This window comes from Notolepis coatsorum (assembly GCF_963971535.1).
Source record: "Notolepis coatsorum genome assembly, chromosome: 5".
Classification (NCBI taxonomy): domain Eukaryota; kingdom Metazoa; phylum Chordata; class Actinopteri; order Aulopiformes; family Paralepididae; genus Notolepis; species Notolepis coatsorum.
This window is the reverse complement of record NC_140169.1, coordinates 30,212,826-30,229,031: the sequence shown is the minus strand read 5'-3', so window position 1 is coordinate 30,229,031 and position 16,206 is coordinate 30,212,826. Positions and strand designations below refer to the sequence as shown.

The following is a 16,206-nucleotide window of genomic DNA, read 5'->3' as shown; positions in this document are numbered from 1 at the left end:
GCACAGAGCAGAGCAGAACAGAACGAAGCAGAACAGAACAGAGTAGTGTAGAACAGAGCAGCACAGAGCAGAGCAGAACAGCACAGAACAGAGCAGAGCAGAGCAGAACAGCACAGAACAGAGTAGAACAGAGCAGCACACAGCAGAACAGAGTAGAACAGAGCAGCACAGAGCAGAATAGAGCAGCACAGAACAGAGCAGAACAGAACAGAACAGAGCAGAGCAGAACAGATCAGAACAGAACAGAGCAGAGCAGAGCAGAACAGAACAGAACAGAACAGAGCAGCACAGAACAGAACAGAGCAGCACAGAACAGAGCAGCACAGAGCAGAACAGAGCAGCACAGAACAGAGCAGAACAGAGCAGAGCAGAACAGAACAGAGCAGCACAGAACAGAGCAGAGCAGCACAGAGCAGAACAGAGCAGAACAGAGCAGAGCAGAACAGAACAGAACAGAGCAGCACAGAGCAGAACAGAGCAGAACAGAACAGAACAGAGCAGAGCAGAGCAGAACAGAGCAGAACAGAGCAGAACAGAACAGAGCAGAACAGAGCAGAACAGAACAGAGCAGAACAGAGCAGAGCAGAGCAGAGTAGAGCAGAACAGAGCAGAACAGAACAGAGCAGAACAGAGCAGAACAGAACAGAACAGAGCAGAGTCGAGCAGAACATAACAGAGTAGAACAAAGCAGCACAGAGCAGAACAGAACAGAGCAGAGCAGAGCAGAACATTACAAAGCAGAACAGAGCAGAGCAGAACAGAACAGAACAGAGCAGAGCAGAGCAGAGCAGAGCAGAACATAACAAAGCAGAACAGAGTAGTGTAGAACAGAGCAGCACAGAGCAGAGCAGAACAGCACAGAACAGAGTAGAACAGAGCAGCACACAGCAGAACAGAGTAGAACAGAGCAGCACAGAGCAGAATAGAGCAGCACAGAACAGAGCAGAACAGAACAGAGCAGAGCAGAGCAGAGCAGAACAGATCAGAACAGAGCAGAGCAGAACAGAACAGAACAGAGCAGCACAGAGCAGAACAGAGCAGCACAGAACAGAACAGAGCAGCACAGAGCAGAACAGAGCAGCACAGAACAGAGCAGAACAGAGCAGAGCAGAACAGAACAGAGCAGCACAGAGCAGCACAGAGCAGAACAGAGCAGAACAGAACAGAGCAGCACAGAGCAGAACAGAACAGAGCAGAACAGAACAGAACAGAACAGAGCAGCACAGAGCAGAACAGAGCAGCACAGAACAGAACAGAGCAGAGCAGAGCAGAACAGAGCAGAACAGAGCAGAACAGAGCAGAACAGAACAGAGCAGAACAGAGCAGAACAGAGCAGAACAGAGCAGAACAGAACAGAACAGAGCAGAGTAGAGCAGAACATAACAGAGTAGAACAAAGCAGCACAGAGCAGAGCAGAGCAGAACAGAACAGAGCAGAGCAGAGCATAACATAACAAAGCAGAACAGAACAGAGCAGAGCAGAACAGAACAGAACAGAGCAGAGCAGAGCAGAACATAACAAAGCAGAACAGAGCAGAGCAGAACAGAACAGAACAGAGCAGAGCAGAGCAGAACATAACAAAGCAGAACAGAGTAGTGTAGAACAGAGCAGCACAGAGCAGAGCAGAACAGAACATAACAAAGCAGAACAGAGTAGTGTAGAACAGAGCAGCACAGAGCAGAGCAGAACAGAACAGAACAGAGTAGTGTAGAACAGAGCAGCACAGAGCAGAACAGAACAGAGTAGTGTAGAACAGAGCAGCACAGAGCAGAGCAGAACAGAACAAAGCAGAACAGAACAGAGTAGTGTAGAACAGAGCAGCACAGAGCAGAGCAGAACAGAACAGAGTAGTGCAGAACAGAATAGAGCAGAGCAGAACATAACATAACATAACATAACATAACAGAACAGAACAGAACAGAACAGAACAGAACAGCACAGAGCAGAGCAGAGCAGAACAGAACGAAGCAGAAGAAAGCATAACGGACCAGAACGGAACAGAGCAGAGCAGAACAGAATAAAATAGAGATGAACAGAGCAGAACAGAGCAGAACAGGACAGAATAAGCAGAACACAGCAGAACAGAACAGAACAGAATAAAATAGAGCATAACAGAATAAAAAATAGAGCAGAACAGAGCAGAACAGAGCAGAGCAGAACAGGACAGAATAAGCAGAGCAAAGTAGAGTGGAGCAGAATAGAATAGAATAGAATAGAATAGAATAGAATAGAATAGAATAGAACAGAACAGAACAGAACAGAACAGAACAGAACAGAACAGAACAGAATAGAACAGAATAGACAACTCACAGCTCCAGAGGCATGCCACAGTCTACAGTGAGAGTGGCGTGTCGGCCAGTCACGGCCAGCACAAGGGTGTGCCAGCGGTTGTCTGCCAGACGGACGTCCTTGAAGCTCACCCTCCTCTTGCCCCCTGGACCCGGGACCGTAACCAGGAAGTGGAGGCGGTCCTGGGAGACACGTAACCCCAGCAACAGCCTATCAGCTTGCTCCTCCACCAAGGAGAAGATGTACTCGTTCCTCTGTGGGGGGGGGGGGGGGGGGATGGGGTGGGGCGTGGTGTGGGTTAGGTTGGTTTTGAACGGGGGGGGGGGGGGGGTTGGCAGGTGATTGGAGAGGACAGGAAGTACACATCCTCTTATATAAATTGACGTCTAAGTATCAATCTAGCCATTTTGCATCCCTTCTAGTGAGTAATGTGATCTTGGATGCATAATCTGGCGTATGAGAAAGCAACACAATGATAAAATCGGCTCCCACCATATATTTATTATTAACACATACAATACATGCTGTGACATTTTCAGCTCACAGGCTCTTAATCAGACAATGTATAATAACCAGACAGTGGCTCAGGAGGTAGAGCAGTCGCCTGCTAATCCGGAGGTACCCGGGTCAATTCCCGCTCCTCCCGGGCAGCGTGTCGAAGTGTCTTTGAGCAAGACACTTAACCCTTAACTGCTCCTGATGAGCAGGTTGGCACCTTGCATGGTTGCCTCTGCCGTCGGTGTGTGAATGTGTGAGTGAATGGGTAAAATGTGACGAACAAATTGTAAAGCGCTTTGGATAAATCACTAATTTGCATACATATACTGCATATATTTTTCTCTGGCTGAGAATCAACTCAAATCAATATCTCTCTCTCTATCTCACTCCCATACCTTCTGGGTCACTCTTGGTATCTTGACAGTGGTGACCAATGAAAACTCTCCAGGGAAATAATCACAGTTGGTAAATATCTGGGAGGCGGGGAAACTCAGTGCTGTCGCCATGGCACCAGCCAACTGGAAGCCCCGGGCCCCTTTGGACTGTACCATCCGCACCTGATTGATTGATTTACATATTTGATTGAATGTTATTACAGTAGCAAAAATATATAGGCCCATTTTCCAGGGTAAGGATCCATTAATATTTCATCCATCCACCTACCCACCCATCCATCCATTCATCTTCTCCCTTCATCTGTCCATCCATCCATTCTTTCTTTCTTTCTTTCTTTCTTTCTTTCTTTCTTTCTTTCTTTCTTTCTTTCTTTCTTTCTTTCTTTCTTTCTTTCTTTCTTTCTTTCTTTCTTTCTTTCTTTCTTTCTTTCTTTCTTTCTTTCTTTCTTTCATCTATTTATTAATGCATGCATGCAAGCATCCACCCATCCATCCATCCATCCATCCATCCATCCATCCATCCATCCATCCATCCATCCATCCATCCATCCATCCATCCATCCATCCATCCATCCATCCATCCATCCATCCATCCATCCATCCATCCATCCCTCCCTCCCTCCCTCCCTCCCTCCCTCCCTCCCTCCCTCCCTCCCTTCATGTTGACCTGGTTGAGAGGAGGTTCTCCTGGGTGTGGTAGTATTCTGGAGAGGAAGTCCAGAGGCAGCAGATCTACAAGAGGAAACAGCAAACAGCAAACACACATCAACCTACAGATCATACAGTAGTGTTTCTTAACACTTTGAGTGCCAGCCACGAGAAATCTCATTGGTTCATGCCATGCGTTGAGTGCCAAGAACGAGAAATCTCGTTATTTAATCGTTATTTTTTTTATTATCGATTTCCATTCATTTTTCATCAATCTAGCCTCACGTTACCAGTGGGGATCTGTCTGAGCTCGAACAGGGAAAATACTGCCCCCTATCGTCTCTCCGGATGGTACTGCACCCATTGGATTGGACTGAATGAAATGGATGGGAAAAGAAGAGTCCGGAATCCACATTTTACTTGTCAGGCATGTAACCGGAGACGATCCCACTCATTGCCGACCCTCAGAACAGCGTGGAATATGGGTTACCAGTGCCCCCGATACTTCCTGATTCTGCTGTACAGGCGCACCAACCGACCTGTAGGAGTCGCTATCCACAACATCCAATCCCCACCCACCGGCTTTCCCACCCTCTAACACTGCCAATTGTGTTAGTATGACGACCGGCCAAGCCGGTAGCTACGCCGAGAGCTGGGCTCGATACCAACATATCCTGCGTTAGTGGCGAGCGCCTTGCCCACTGTGCCACTCAGCCACCCCGTTTCGACAATGTTGACTGGAAACAAGTCATTGATAAGCGACGGGTGTATTAGACACATAGGCATAATTTAAGATATAGTTTATGCGTTCGCAAATGTGATCGCCCTCCCATTGACTACAGCGCTGGCACTCAAGCGCTATTTCTGGCGCCCCCTGCTGGCACTCAAAGTCTTAAACCATGGTTCATCTGTATCCTACGTCAACATGGCACTCACCTTCACGGCTCTGGTCTATGGTTTATCAGTTCACAGTATGATATCAGTTCACAGTATGATATCAGTTCACAGTATGATATCAGTTCACAGTATGATACCAGTTCACAGTATGATATCAGTTCACAGTATGATATCAGTTCACAACATGATATCAGTTCACAGTATGATACCAGTTCACAGTATACCAGTTCACAGTGAGGCCACACACACCAACCGGGATTCGAGCACCGAGATCAACCAGACCAGCCAGGATTCAAATAACGAGATCTCACACACCAAACAGGACTCGAGCACTGAGGTCACAAACACTGACCGAGATTCAATACCATATGCATATTATTTGATAATGAATAGATGTTATGACTCAAGACACACTACAAATAACATACAAACCACTAGGGCTGACCCCTATTAGTCGATTAGTCGACTAATCGGTCGAAAGGAGCCATAGTCGACTGCCAACCTCTTAGTCGAATACAAAAAATATATATATATATATATATAAATTATTATTATTTATTTTTTTAATATTATTTTTTCCAAAAGAAAAGAGGCCTAGAAGCGAGGCTAACGCTAATGGCACGCATACCAGAGGCTAACTGCCTACAAAAACAGGCACAGAGGCACTGAAAGATCTAACCCCGACTAACCTTAATGTCATGCACTTGTCCTAATAAACTAACCTACACTGTAACACGCAACACTTTGATGAACATTGTTACTCAGCTGATAGAGTTATACCCTTCTTGCTGTCTTGTCGCACAGAACTTGTAAGTCGCTTTGGATAAAAGCGTCAGCTAAATGACTAAATGTAAATGTAAATGTAAAGAGGATTTCACCCATCTAATGAACACACTAGACTAGACAAATATCAAGATGTATCCATCAGTGGACCAATTGCATGCTTTTGCAGAGGACAAGAAGCCTTCAGTCGACTCCATCAGACATTAAGCACCCCCCACAGCCCAAATGGAATGATACAAAAAAATTATACTTTCATTTTAAATAAATATATATATTTTTTTACTAATAGTCGACTCACAGCAAATTTTGGCCAATCATAGTCGACTATCCAAATCCTTAGTCGGGGACAGCCCTACAAACCACTGAGAATACAGACAAGGTAAACACATTAGTTGGGATAAATTGGGTCTTGATTCGGGACATATAATATAAATATCACATAGGCCTACTAGACTAGTAACTGAAGACACTAACACACATGATGCACAACTAAGACGACAGGGAACATGAGGAAACACATTCGGAGACCTGACCGGGAGCTCTGGAACTGTACTATCATATGAAAGATAAAAATTAAAATAAAATGTTGGACAATAATAGGGGCATTGGAGAATCCCCATTGGGGATATCTCCGTCGTTATAAGAGGGGCCCTCTCCAGGAGAGCCTTACCCCTCCAGCCCGCCAACGGGGGTAAAAAACCTGGGAAGTGCCAATTGTCTTTAGTCTTTTTTTCTGAGTTATGTTAGCATAGCAGTTGCTTTAAATGTGCACATGGACAATTGTGAAGGACAAGAATTAAAAAAAGAAATTACAATAATAGAGGCTTGGAGAATGTCCATTGGGGATGTCTCCATCACTAGGGGGGGGGGGCTCTCCCCAGGAGAGCTGATTCCCCTCCAACCCGCCAACGGGGGCAAAAAGTGCTAATCATATAGCTTATTTTCATTTCATTTCATTTTTGAAGTCATGTTAGAATAGCTGTTGCTATAAATGTACATGGTGATATCAGTGACATGGGAGGTACAGAAGTGGGCAGGCTTTGTTCAGTGGGGGGGAATGTCGGGGGGAGAGACCATCATTCCGGCGGTTCGACCCGGGAGAGGGGGGCCTTGCGTGTTGTGGGGTCGGTACGTGTGGGGTGGGGTTCCTCGGCCGCCATGGCCTGGGCGGTCTGGTCACCGGGCCGGGGGGACACCGGGCTTGGGGTCGCGGGGGGTCACAGGGCCATTGAGGCGTGGTGCTCTGGGCTTGGGGTTCTCGTGGGCCGGGGGCCTGGCGGTCAGGGCGGGGGCGGGTGGGGGCTCGGGGTGCTCAGCTCCGTGCATGGTGGGATATGGGGGTGTTCTGTTTCCTGGGGAGGATGGCGGGAGGGAGGGGTTTCTCTTAAGGGGGTCAGAGCGGCTGAGCTTTGCCCAGTGGGGTCTTGTGTGTTGAGTTTTTCTGGTGGTCGTAAAGGGGACCTCAGCTTACGCGCCTTGCTCCACCCATTTGTCCAGTAGGCGAAGCAAGACGTGTAGCCAGTATCGACACATAACGAAGGTTATCCTATAACCCTAGTTATCTGAGTACTGGCAAGCGTCTTGCTTTGCGCCCTGAGGACCGTTGACTGTCTTTCGAATGAAATTCAGACTCGGAAGCAGGAGCACAGCCACGCCACAGGGTTATACGTTATATGGATAGATATAAGGTGCATGAGAAATACTTTCAATGTATACATTAGGTATGAACGAGCTGTCCAGTAGGCGAAGCAAGACGCTTGCCAGTACTCACATAACTAGGGTTATAGGATAACCTTCGTTCACTCGGGCATGTTGTAAAGTGTTGCCAGAGAGCTGATTACTGAGTTACGTTTACCTTACCCTCAATATTGATTTCAATGGTGGAAATCAAATAAAATGAAATATTGTTTGAAGAATATTCAAGAATTTAGGTCCTTGTCAGCCATGCATGTGCGAAGTTTCATCCAAATCGGATCAGAACTGTAGGAACTGTGGCTGGCGCGGACAGACACACGGACAGGGAGTACAATACCCCCGTCACACCCTGCGTGCGGGTGTAAACATAAAAATAATGATAATAATCGGAATAATCTTTATAAACAGGACCCATTCTATAAAACACTTGTATAAACAGGACCCGTTTTAACACTCTATATGAGATATCAGATCCTCTGTCCATATGTAAACACCGTCGGGGTTCACATGGGACATGCTGCTCTGCTGTGTCCTGTCATGTTTCAGAGGACTGAATCGAGGGAGGGGATCTCACGGCAACAGACGGAAAGGAACACTATCCGGATCGTATTTCAAAGACACACAAAGCACGGCAAAAGAACAGAAGCTTTTTAGAAAAGGAGAAAAAAAGGAACATCCATGTCAGAATAGCTCCTGTGAGTTCTTCTGAGAGGTAGCTTTGAGTGCTTTGAGAACATTCTGTGATTTCTAAAGTCCCTTAGTAACCCTGCCACGCCATTTGTTAACACACAATTGAAGAATACGTTGTCAATAATGCGTTTGAGTCACGGGTTTGATAACTCAAGTTTCAAGTTTCTTTAATAGTTGTCATACAGAAGTACAGAATACTTTCATACAAAATGCTTCTTACTGTTACGCTCCAGAGACTGTGCTAGACAAGATAGTATCAAATAACATAGTATAGCATGTAATTTAGAAGAAGAAAATGAGGTCACAGTGTTCGGTATAGACATATGTACAATGTTCTGAGTTACCATTATAATATACAATACTATGCAGTGTACTAGTGTACAGTACTATATAGTGCAAAGCAGAAATGGGATGAGGTACAATTTAGGTACAATTTACAGTAAGGTGTACGAGTTGTAGTGCAATCCTTCATCAATAAATATAAAGTGTGGGGAGTGGGTGCTACAGTGTGTTTGTTTAAAGTGGGTGTGTGCTATAAAGTGTGTGGAGTGGGTGCTACAGTGTGTTTGTTTAAAGTGAGTGTGTGCGTGTGGATGTGTGTGCTATGTGGGTTTGGTGGTTGTTGTTGTGTAGTGTTCATTGTTCGTTTAGCAGCCTGATGGCCTGGGGATAGAAGCTTCTTCTGAGTCTTTCTGTGCTCGCCTTGAGACTCCGGTATCGCTTGCCTGACCGCAGCAGTTCAAAGAGGCAGTTGTTCGGGTGACTGGAGTCTTTAATGATTCTCTTAGCCTTGCCCTTGCAATGCTTGTTGTAAATGTTCTGGAGGGTGGGGAGCCCCCCTCCAATTGTGCGTTCGGCTGAACGTGTCACTCTTTGTAGTCTGCTTCGGTCTTGTGCAGTGCTATTCCCAAACCAGGAGGTGATGTTGCCGGTCAAGATGCTCTCTATTGTACATGAGTAGAAGTTCTTAAGGATCTTCTGACTGACTTGGAACTTCCTTAGGCGCCTGAGGAAGTAGAGGCGTTGTCATGCCTTCTTCACAACACTGTCAATGTGTGTGGTCCATGTCAAGTCCTCGGATATGTAGGCTCCGAGGTACTTAAAGCTGTTGACTCTCTCAACCGGTGCCCCGTCGATGCTGAGGGGGCTGTAGTCCTTGACCCCCGACCTCCTGAAGTCCACAATCATCTCCTTTGTTTTGCTGACGTTCAGGGAGAGGCTGTTTTCCTGGCACCATCCCGCCAGGACCTTGACCTCTTCCAGGTAGGCCCTCTCGTCGTTGGCAGAGATCAGGCCCACCACCACTGTGTCGTCAGCAAATTTGATGATTGTATTGCTACTCCGCTGAGCCACACAGTCGTGTGTGTACAGGGAGTAGAGGAGGGGGCTCAGAACACAGCCCTGGGGGGCCCCTATGTTGAGGGTGATGGATGAGGAGGTGCAGTTGCCTGCTCTCACCACCTGGGGTCTGCCAGTCAGGAAGTCCAAGACCCACTGGCAGAGGTCATAGTTCAAGCCCAGGTCCCTGAGCTTGGCTATGAGTATGGAGGGGACTATGGTATTGAATGCCGAGCTGTAGTCGATGAATAGCATTCTCACATAGTTCCCCTGCCTCTTGTCCAGGTGTGATGCTGCTGTGTGCAGCACATGGGCTATGGCATCCTCCGTGGACCTGTTGGGGCGGTATGCAAATTGCAGGGGGTCCATGTTGATGGGGAGGGAGGAGCAGATGTAGCCCTTTACTAGCTTCTCAAAGCACTTCATGGCTATGGAGGTGAGAGCTACAGGGCGGTAGTCGTTGAGGCAAGCAGGCTTGGATTTTTTGGGTACATGGATAATAGTGGACTTCTTCAGGCAGGTGGGGATGACAGCCTGTTCTAAGGACAGGTTAAATATGTCAGTGAATACTGGGGCCAGTTGGTCGGCACAGACTTTTAGGACGCGGCCGGGGATGCCGTCCGGACCTGCTGCCTTCCTGATATTCACTTTTTTAAAGGTCCGCCTCACCTCATGCTCTGTTACCCTGAACACTGTGCCTCCATCAGCAGCCGACCCCCCCCCCCCCCCCCCATTGCCGTGGCTTGTGAGCTGGTGTTGTTATTACCAGCATCAAACCTCGCATAGAAGGTATTGAGGTCATTTGCTAAGGAGATGTCACTGTTCAGTTTGAGGGAGGCGCCTTTGTAGTCTGTCATCGTTTTGAGCCCCTGCCACATAGCTCTAGAGTCAGCTTGTTCAAACTGGAGTTCAATTTTATCCCTGTAGCGCCGTTTGGCCTCTGACACTGTCCTCCTTACGTTGTATCGCGCCACCTTGTGGTCATTCATGTTGCCTGCCACTAGGCCGTCGTTGTATGCTTTGGTGCGCTCTCTCAGAGCTTCACGGACGGATTTGTCTACCCAGGGTTTTTGATTTGGGTAAACTCTCATTTTGGTAGTGGGGATTGTTTCTTCCACCAAAGTACAAACATAGTCCAGCACTGTCTCCGTGTAGACATTAATGTCATCTGTGTCACGGAACACATTCCAGTCTGTGCAGTCAAACGCAGACTGGAGCGTCTCCTCTGACGTCAAATCCCATTTCTGCACCTCTCGCGAGACTACAGGAGTACTTTTGATTCTCTGTTTGTACATTGGTGAAAGAAAGATGGACGCGTGATCTGATTTACCAAAGCCACTATCAGAATGAGCCTTGTAGCCACCTTTAAATTGCGTGTAACAGTGATCTAGGATGTTACCGCTTCTGGTGTTGCAAGTCACATGCTGATAGAAGTCAGGTAATACCTTTCTCAGATTGGCGCTATTGAAATCACCCAGCACTAAAATGGCGGCGTTAACGTTCGCCGCTTGTATTCTATTTACCTCGTCGTGGAGTCTGGAGAGCGCGACGTTGTTACGTTGTACCTCATGTCTGGTACTGTACATGAGGAGGAGACAAAAGAATGGACATAAAAAAGAAACCACCTACAATCAATAGCATAACAGAAGGACAGGGAAGTAAAGTGTGGGCTCTTGCTGTTGACTTATCAACAACAAGTAATAATGGCTTCAAGGTGTAGAAAAAGAAAAAAAAGGTTGATCAGCTGTAGATTCTGAGTCTCTCTTGGTCTCCATTTAAACCACTTAAAAACCATGCTAAACCAGCGAAAAAAGCAAAAAAGACCAACTTTAACCCTCTGTCAATATCTAGGCTTTAAAAACACCAACTATTGTCAAAATACTTACGCTTTAAAATTATCAACTTTAGCTCACTATCTTAGCACATCCAGTGCCATTCACGGATAAACACGGTTCTGGTGCACGACGTTTGAGTGCCATTCACAGAGTAACACGTTTCTGGATCGTTATTTCTTTTATTTGCTATTTCCATTGATAATTCATCAGGCAGCCTGTGCAGGCTGTCCTGAATGGGTCTGAGATCGCAAACGTCCAATACCGCCGCCTAATGCCTTGCAGCCGCTATTGCACTCCATTTGAAACGATGTGGCTTGGTGTCTGGGCCGAGCTGCGGCATGCTGGCGGGGTCTAACTACTCGGGCAAGGCAAGCGCTTATAACGGATGCATCGACGAGGGTTGTTCATGTTCAATGCTGGATTACGTTGGAAACACGATCGCGATCAGTACTTGGAATGGCGATCAGATAATTGGAATATTCTTTTTGCAGTACATCATAGACAAGGTAAGGGCTATATGTTATCAATCTTGCGTTGATCCGATAATTAGTTCCCCGCGATCGGAGCGTGTGTCTGTAATGTACTGTGTTGTAGAAATCGTCGGAAAGGAGAGACGCACAATTTCTATCTTGCGACAACACCAAGTAGTGTGTCATTTATTATCTTTTTAGCACAAGTGACAGCTGTCAGATCTATGCCGTGCTAAACCCTGACAGCTCCTCGTCACCAAACATTTTATCAATGACATTCCACCAGCGCGTCTTCTCTAAGCCCAACCCCCAAAACCAACCTCATTAAAGTGACAGTGCCCCATCAATACATCAAAACAATCTAATGGTGAATTATGTCCATAGCACCCACTACAGTGTAACGTATTCCATTGGTGACGATCGAAGCATAGAACCCCCCCCCCCCCCCCATCCTTGGGAAGAAGGAAGAAAAAACGCTGCTTATTATATTATTAATAAAACGAAATTTGCATGCCGTTGTATAAAAGTTGTTTAGCGAGAGGATGGTGGTAATGTGCTTCAATAGAACAATGGATCAATGCCATGTCAAAACTCGCCTCCGCGATCTGGAGGGCTCGCAGACAGTCCACACACAGACACACACACACACGCGCGCACACACAGGCTCGCAGCCACACACACATTTCCACTGTCCAATAGACAAGCGCCCTTTTCGACCGCGTGACATTGTTCAGAAGGTTTCGGTCCGCCTCACAGATTTCTATGTGAACGCAGGCGAACCAAATGAAGAATGCAACAATGTTGCAACTTCAACCCCAGAACCGCACCGAGTCCACCAAAACTATATGTGAAAGCGACCTAAAACTATACTCATATTCACCACGGTATAAAACCAATCAATCATGTGTATTGATGACATTTTTTTCTGTTTTTTGCATCTTGACCAGAAGAAACTCAATGACAATCGCCTATATGATTAGATCCATAGCTATAATATTTAATATAGTTTTAGCACTGCAAACACCGGCATGTATCCCCATTCATTAAGCGCTGGCACACACGGCCCACAGCGACCTCTCGTGACTGGCACTGGATGTGTTAATACTTAGGTTTTAAAAATACCAACTTTAACTCACTGTCAAAATACTAAGGCTGTAAAAAGGACCAACTTTAGCTAACTGTCTTAATACTTTAGCTCACTGTCAGAGTGCTTAGACTTTGAAAGGCCAACTTTAGATCACTGTCAGAGTGCTTAGACTTCGAAAATATCCATTTTAGCTCACTGTCCAAATACATGGGCGTTAAAAATCTGTGTTTAATTGTATGTGTGTCCCTCCATCCAGAGCAATAGAGACTTGTTATGGTAACATTCAAGTAAGGTTTATATTTATCAACATCTGAACAGGATTTTACATGTTCTGTTTACATGTCTGACGTTCTCATCTAGAAGCACAAAGTTTCACTCGACTGTGCTGTTTCTGTATGTGTGTGTGTGAGCAATACTGCACGTATGCATACCTGTATGTCTGTGTTTATGTGAATCTATGTGTGTGTGTGTGTGTGTGTGTGTGTGTGTGTGTGTGTGTGTGTGTGTGTGTGTGTGTGTGTGTGTGTGTGTGTGTGTGTGTGTGTGTGTGTGTGTGCGTGTGTGTGTGTGTGTGCATGTGTGTTTATGTGAATCTATGTGTGTGTGTGTGTGTGTGTGTGTGTGTGTGTGTGTGTGTGTGTGTGTGTGTGTGTGTGTGTGTGTGTGTGTGTGTGTGTGTGTGTGTGTGTGTGTGTGTGTGTGTGTGTGTGTGTGTGTGTGTGTGTGTGACTGAAAATAGCTACCACGCACAGCAACAAAGCAATGATGTCACTAAACAGCAGTAACCTGAATGAACTCGTTTAACCTTTGCAGTGACTCATTCAATCAGTCAATCAATCAGTCATTCAGACAGACAGACAGACAGACAGACAGACAGACAGACAGACAGACAGACAGACAGACAGACAGACAGACAGACAGACAGACAGACAGACAGACAGACAGACAGACAGACAGACAGTGTGTCATATTGATATGAAAGGCTAAATGATAATCAGGATTCACAATTGTGTTACCACAAAATACCTTCAAAAATACCCTTCAGTCACCAGCTCACAGTTAGAATCATGGGTGTAAAAAGTACCCAGAAATTATACTTAAATTCAGCGCCAGACCTGACATTTCTCGGGTTATCTCGCCAGCGGTTGAGCACCATACCCGAGATTTCTCAGGGTTTTGATCCTTTGATCTTTTCCCCCTGATCCCCGTTCTAAACCACCATCCGGATCATTCTATGTGTCCCTGGCTCGTTTGCCTACGTTGGGAATTGCAATGCCGATCGAATCTCACCAGGTGGCAGTATCGCTTACCTTTTGAACTCTGATAGAAAGGGAACAGGAGAGGCAATGAATGAACCGGACTATCGAGACTCGCTCTGAGGGGGAGGAGCTCTTCCAAAGCAATCACTAGCAGATCTGCTCGCCTCAAAACCTATAGTGTCCCGTAAACACGTGTAATTACATATAAACGAGTAATCGCGATCGCCGATGGGATCATTGGAATTATTCTTTTTGGATTACCTTCTGGCTAAGGTAAGGACCCCCTATGTCTATTTTACCGAACCTGAAACATGTTTCTGTAACGATCACAGTGGCTTACTTTACCGGACATAAACCAAGCGTGTACATGGTATATACCTTTGATTTGGGAGTATTTGGGGTTTCAGGGGATCAACCAGAACGGTTTGGGCGTATTGCATATAACGCGCTTTATCTCGCAATCTATGGAAAAATACTGGATTATCTTGGAAATGGACGATGTTTAGCGTGTAATAAACTACAAACTACAGTGTGTAGAAACAAACTATTTTTTACATGTTGGACTAGAAATTGTAACGTTCTGGGTTTCGGTCCTCTCCCAGGACTGGAAACCCTACCGCCATTCTGGAGTACGTCACCCTGTTCTCTGTAATTAGCACTGATTGACTGTCACCTGTGGTTTGTTGTCACTAATTGCTGCGTGTGGTTTGCTGGGAAATTGGCCATATAGTAAACTCTTGTTCTTTGTCTTTTGTCGGATCTTCAAACAGAACCTGCAAGCAGTCGGCCACAGGACAAGTAATGGACCCTCTTGTTGCTGTTTATATTATTTAATTCTCTTCTTTAAGTACCCTCAGTTGAAGCCTGGCTTCTCTTTTGTTCGTTACAGTATCTTGCTCTAGTGATTCTGATAATAAAAATAACACGCATTTTGAGAAGAGCAACCACATCTCCGTCTCCTTATTACTAGGGGTGGGAATCACCAGTTTCATCACGATACGATACGATATCGATTCTTTGGACAACGATACAATATTTGCCGATATCACAAAGTCTGCCACGATACGATACAATTCGATTCAGGTGCCTGCGATCGATATGAGGCGATATTATGTGCCCATTTAACACAATCAGTCAGATTTAGATCAACTAAAAAAAGGTTACGGAAATATCAATTGATGTTTTTATTTTTGAGCTCTTCCAGACATTTAAATGAAAAACAATCTATTGTTTTTTAATGCAAATAGACCTCCTGTTCACTTTTTATATATTGAGCTTTAAACTTTAAGTAAAATGTTTTGGAACTCACAACACGCAAGCTAAAACCCCTTCCTCTCCCAAACTTCCTACAAATGTTTTATGTCTAACTAACATGGCTAACATTCTGAGAGCTAACGTCGGGACCTGGCTGGTGCTGGCTAACTAACGTGGCTAACATTCTGAGAGCTAACGTCGGGACCTGGCTGGTGCTGGCTAACTAACGTGGCTAACGTTCTGAGAGCTAACGTCGGGACCTGGCTGGTGCTGGCTAACTAACGTGGCTAACGTTCTGAGAGCTAACGTCGGGACCTGGCTGGTGCTGGCTAACTAACGTGGCTAATGTTCTGAGAGCTAACATCGGGACCTGGCTGGTGCTGGCTAACTAACATGGCTAACGTTCTGAGAGCTAACGTCGAGACCTGGCTGGTGCTGGCTACTAACGTGGCTAACGTTCTGAGAGCTAACGTCGGGACCTGGCTGGTGCTGGCGGGATCATCCCTATGTTCCCCGGGTCCTATGTTCCCCGGGTTCTATGTTCCCCGCTTTGATTGATTAATAGATTTTTATTATTTTATTAATTATTAATGTCCGCCTTGTTTCGAATGGTTAGGTAAGCCCTCTTTCGAACTTGTTAAGGTTAGAGTTTGGAATCAGGGCTGGTGGTCTAAAATGTTCAATCAATCAATCAATCAATCAAAGCGGGGAACATAGAACCCGGGGAACATAGGACCCGGGGAACATAGACATGCTCCCGTGCTGGCTAACTAACGTGGCTAACGTTCTGAGAGCTAACGTCGGGACCTGGCTGGTGCTGGCTAACTAACGTGGCTAACGTTCTGTGATTTGTTTACTTGGTAACACGGGTTGCTAAGGAATTTAGGTTTGAGGTTGAAGAAAGTGCACTTTTAGGTTGAAAGAACGGCCCTAATGTCAACGTGTTTCAATATAAGCGTTATGTATGGTGATAACGAGTATATTGTTAGCTCCGCCCGTTCTGCTATGGAGTTTCACAATACTGGGCACCGGCGGATATGACTTGCGGGATTTTCAAAATAAGAGTAT

The 16,206-nt window shown here is 45.8% G+C and overlaps 1 protein-coding gene across 1 annotated transcript in view; it reads right to left on the bottom strand.

Moving 5' to 3' along the window:
* The window catches only part of LOC311228141 (thrombospondin-type laminin G domain and EAR repeat-containing protein-like), a gene marked incomplete at its 5' end in the record, with an annotated part of 352,183 nt that overhangs the window by 307,339 nt on the left and 28,638 nt on the right, over nt 1-16,206 (bottom strand). Inside the window, 3 exon segments of the mRNA XM_084314056.1 lie at nt 2,311-2,543; nt 3,183-3,344; nt 3,850-3,914. Of these exon segments, the coding sequence (XP_084170182.1) occupies nt 2,311-2,543; nt 3,183-3,344; nt 3,850-3,914 (460 nt within the window).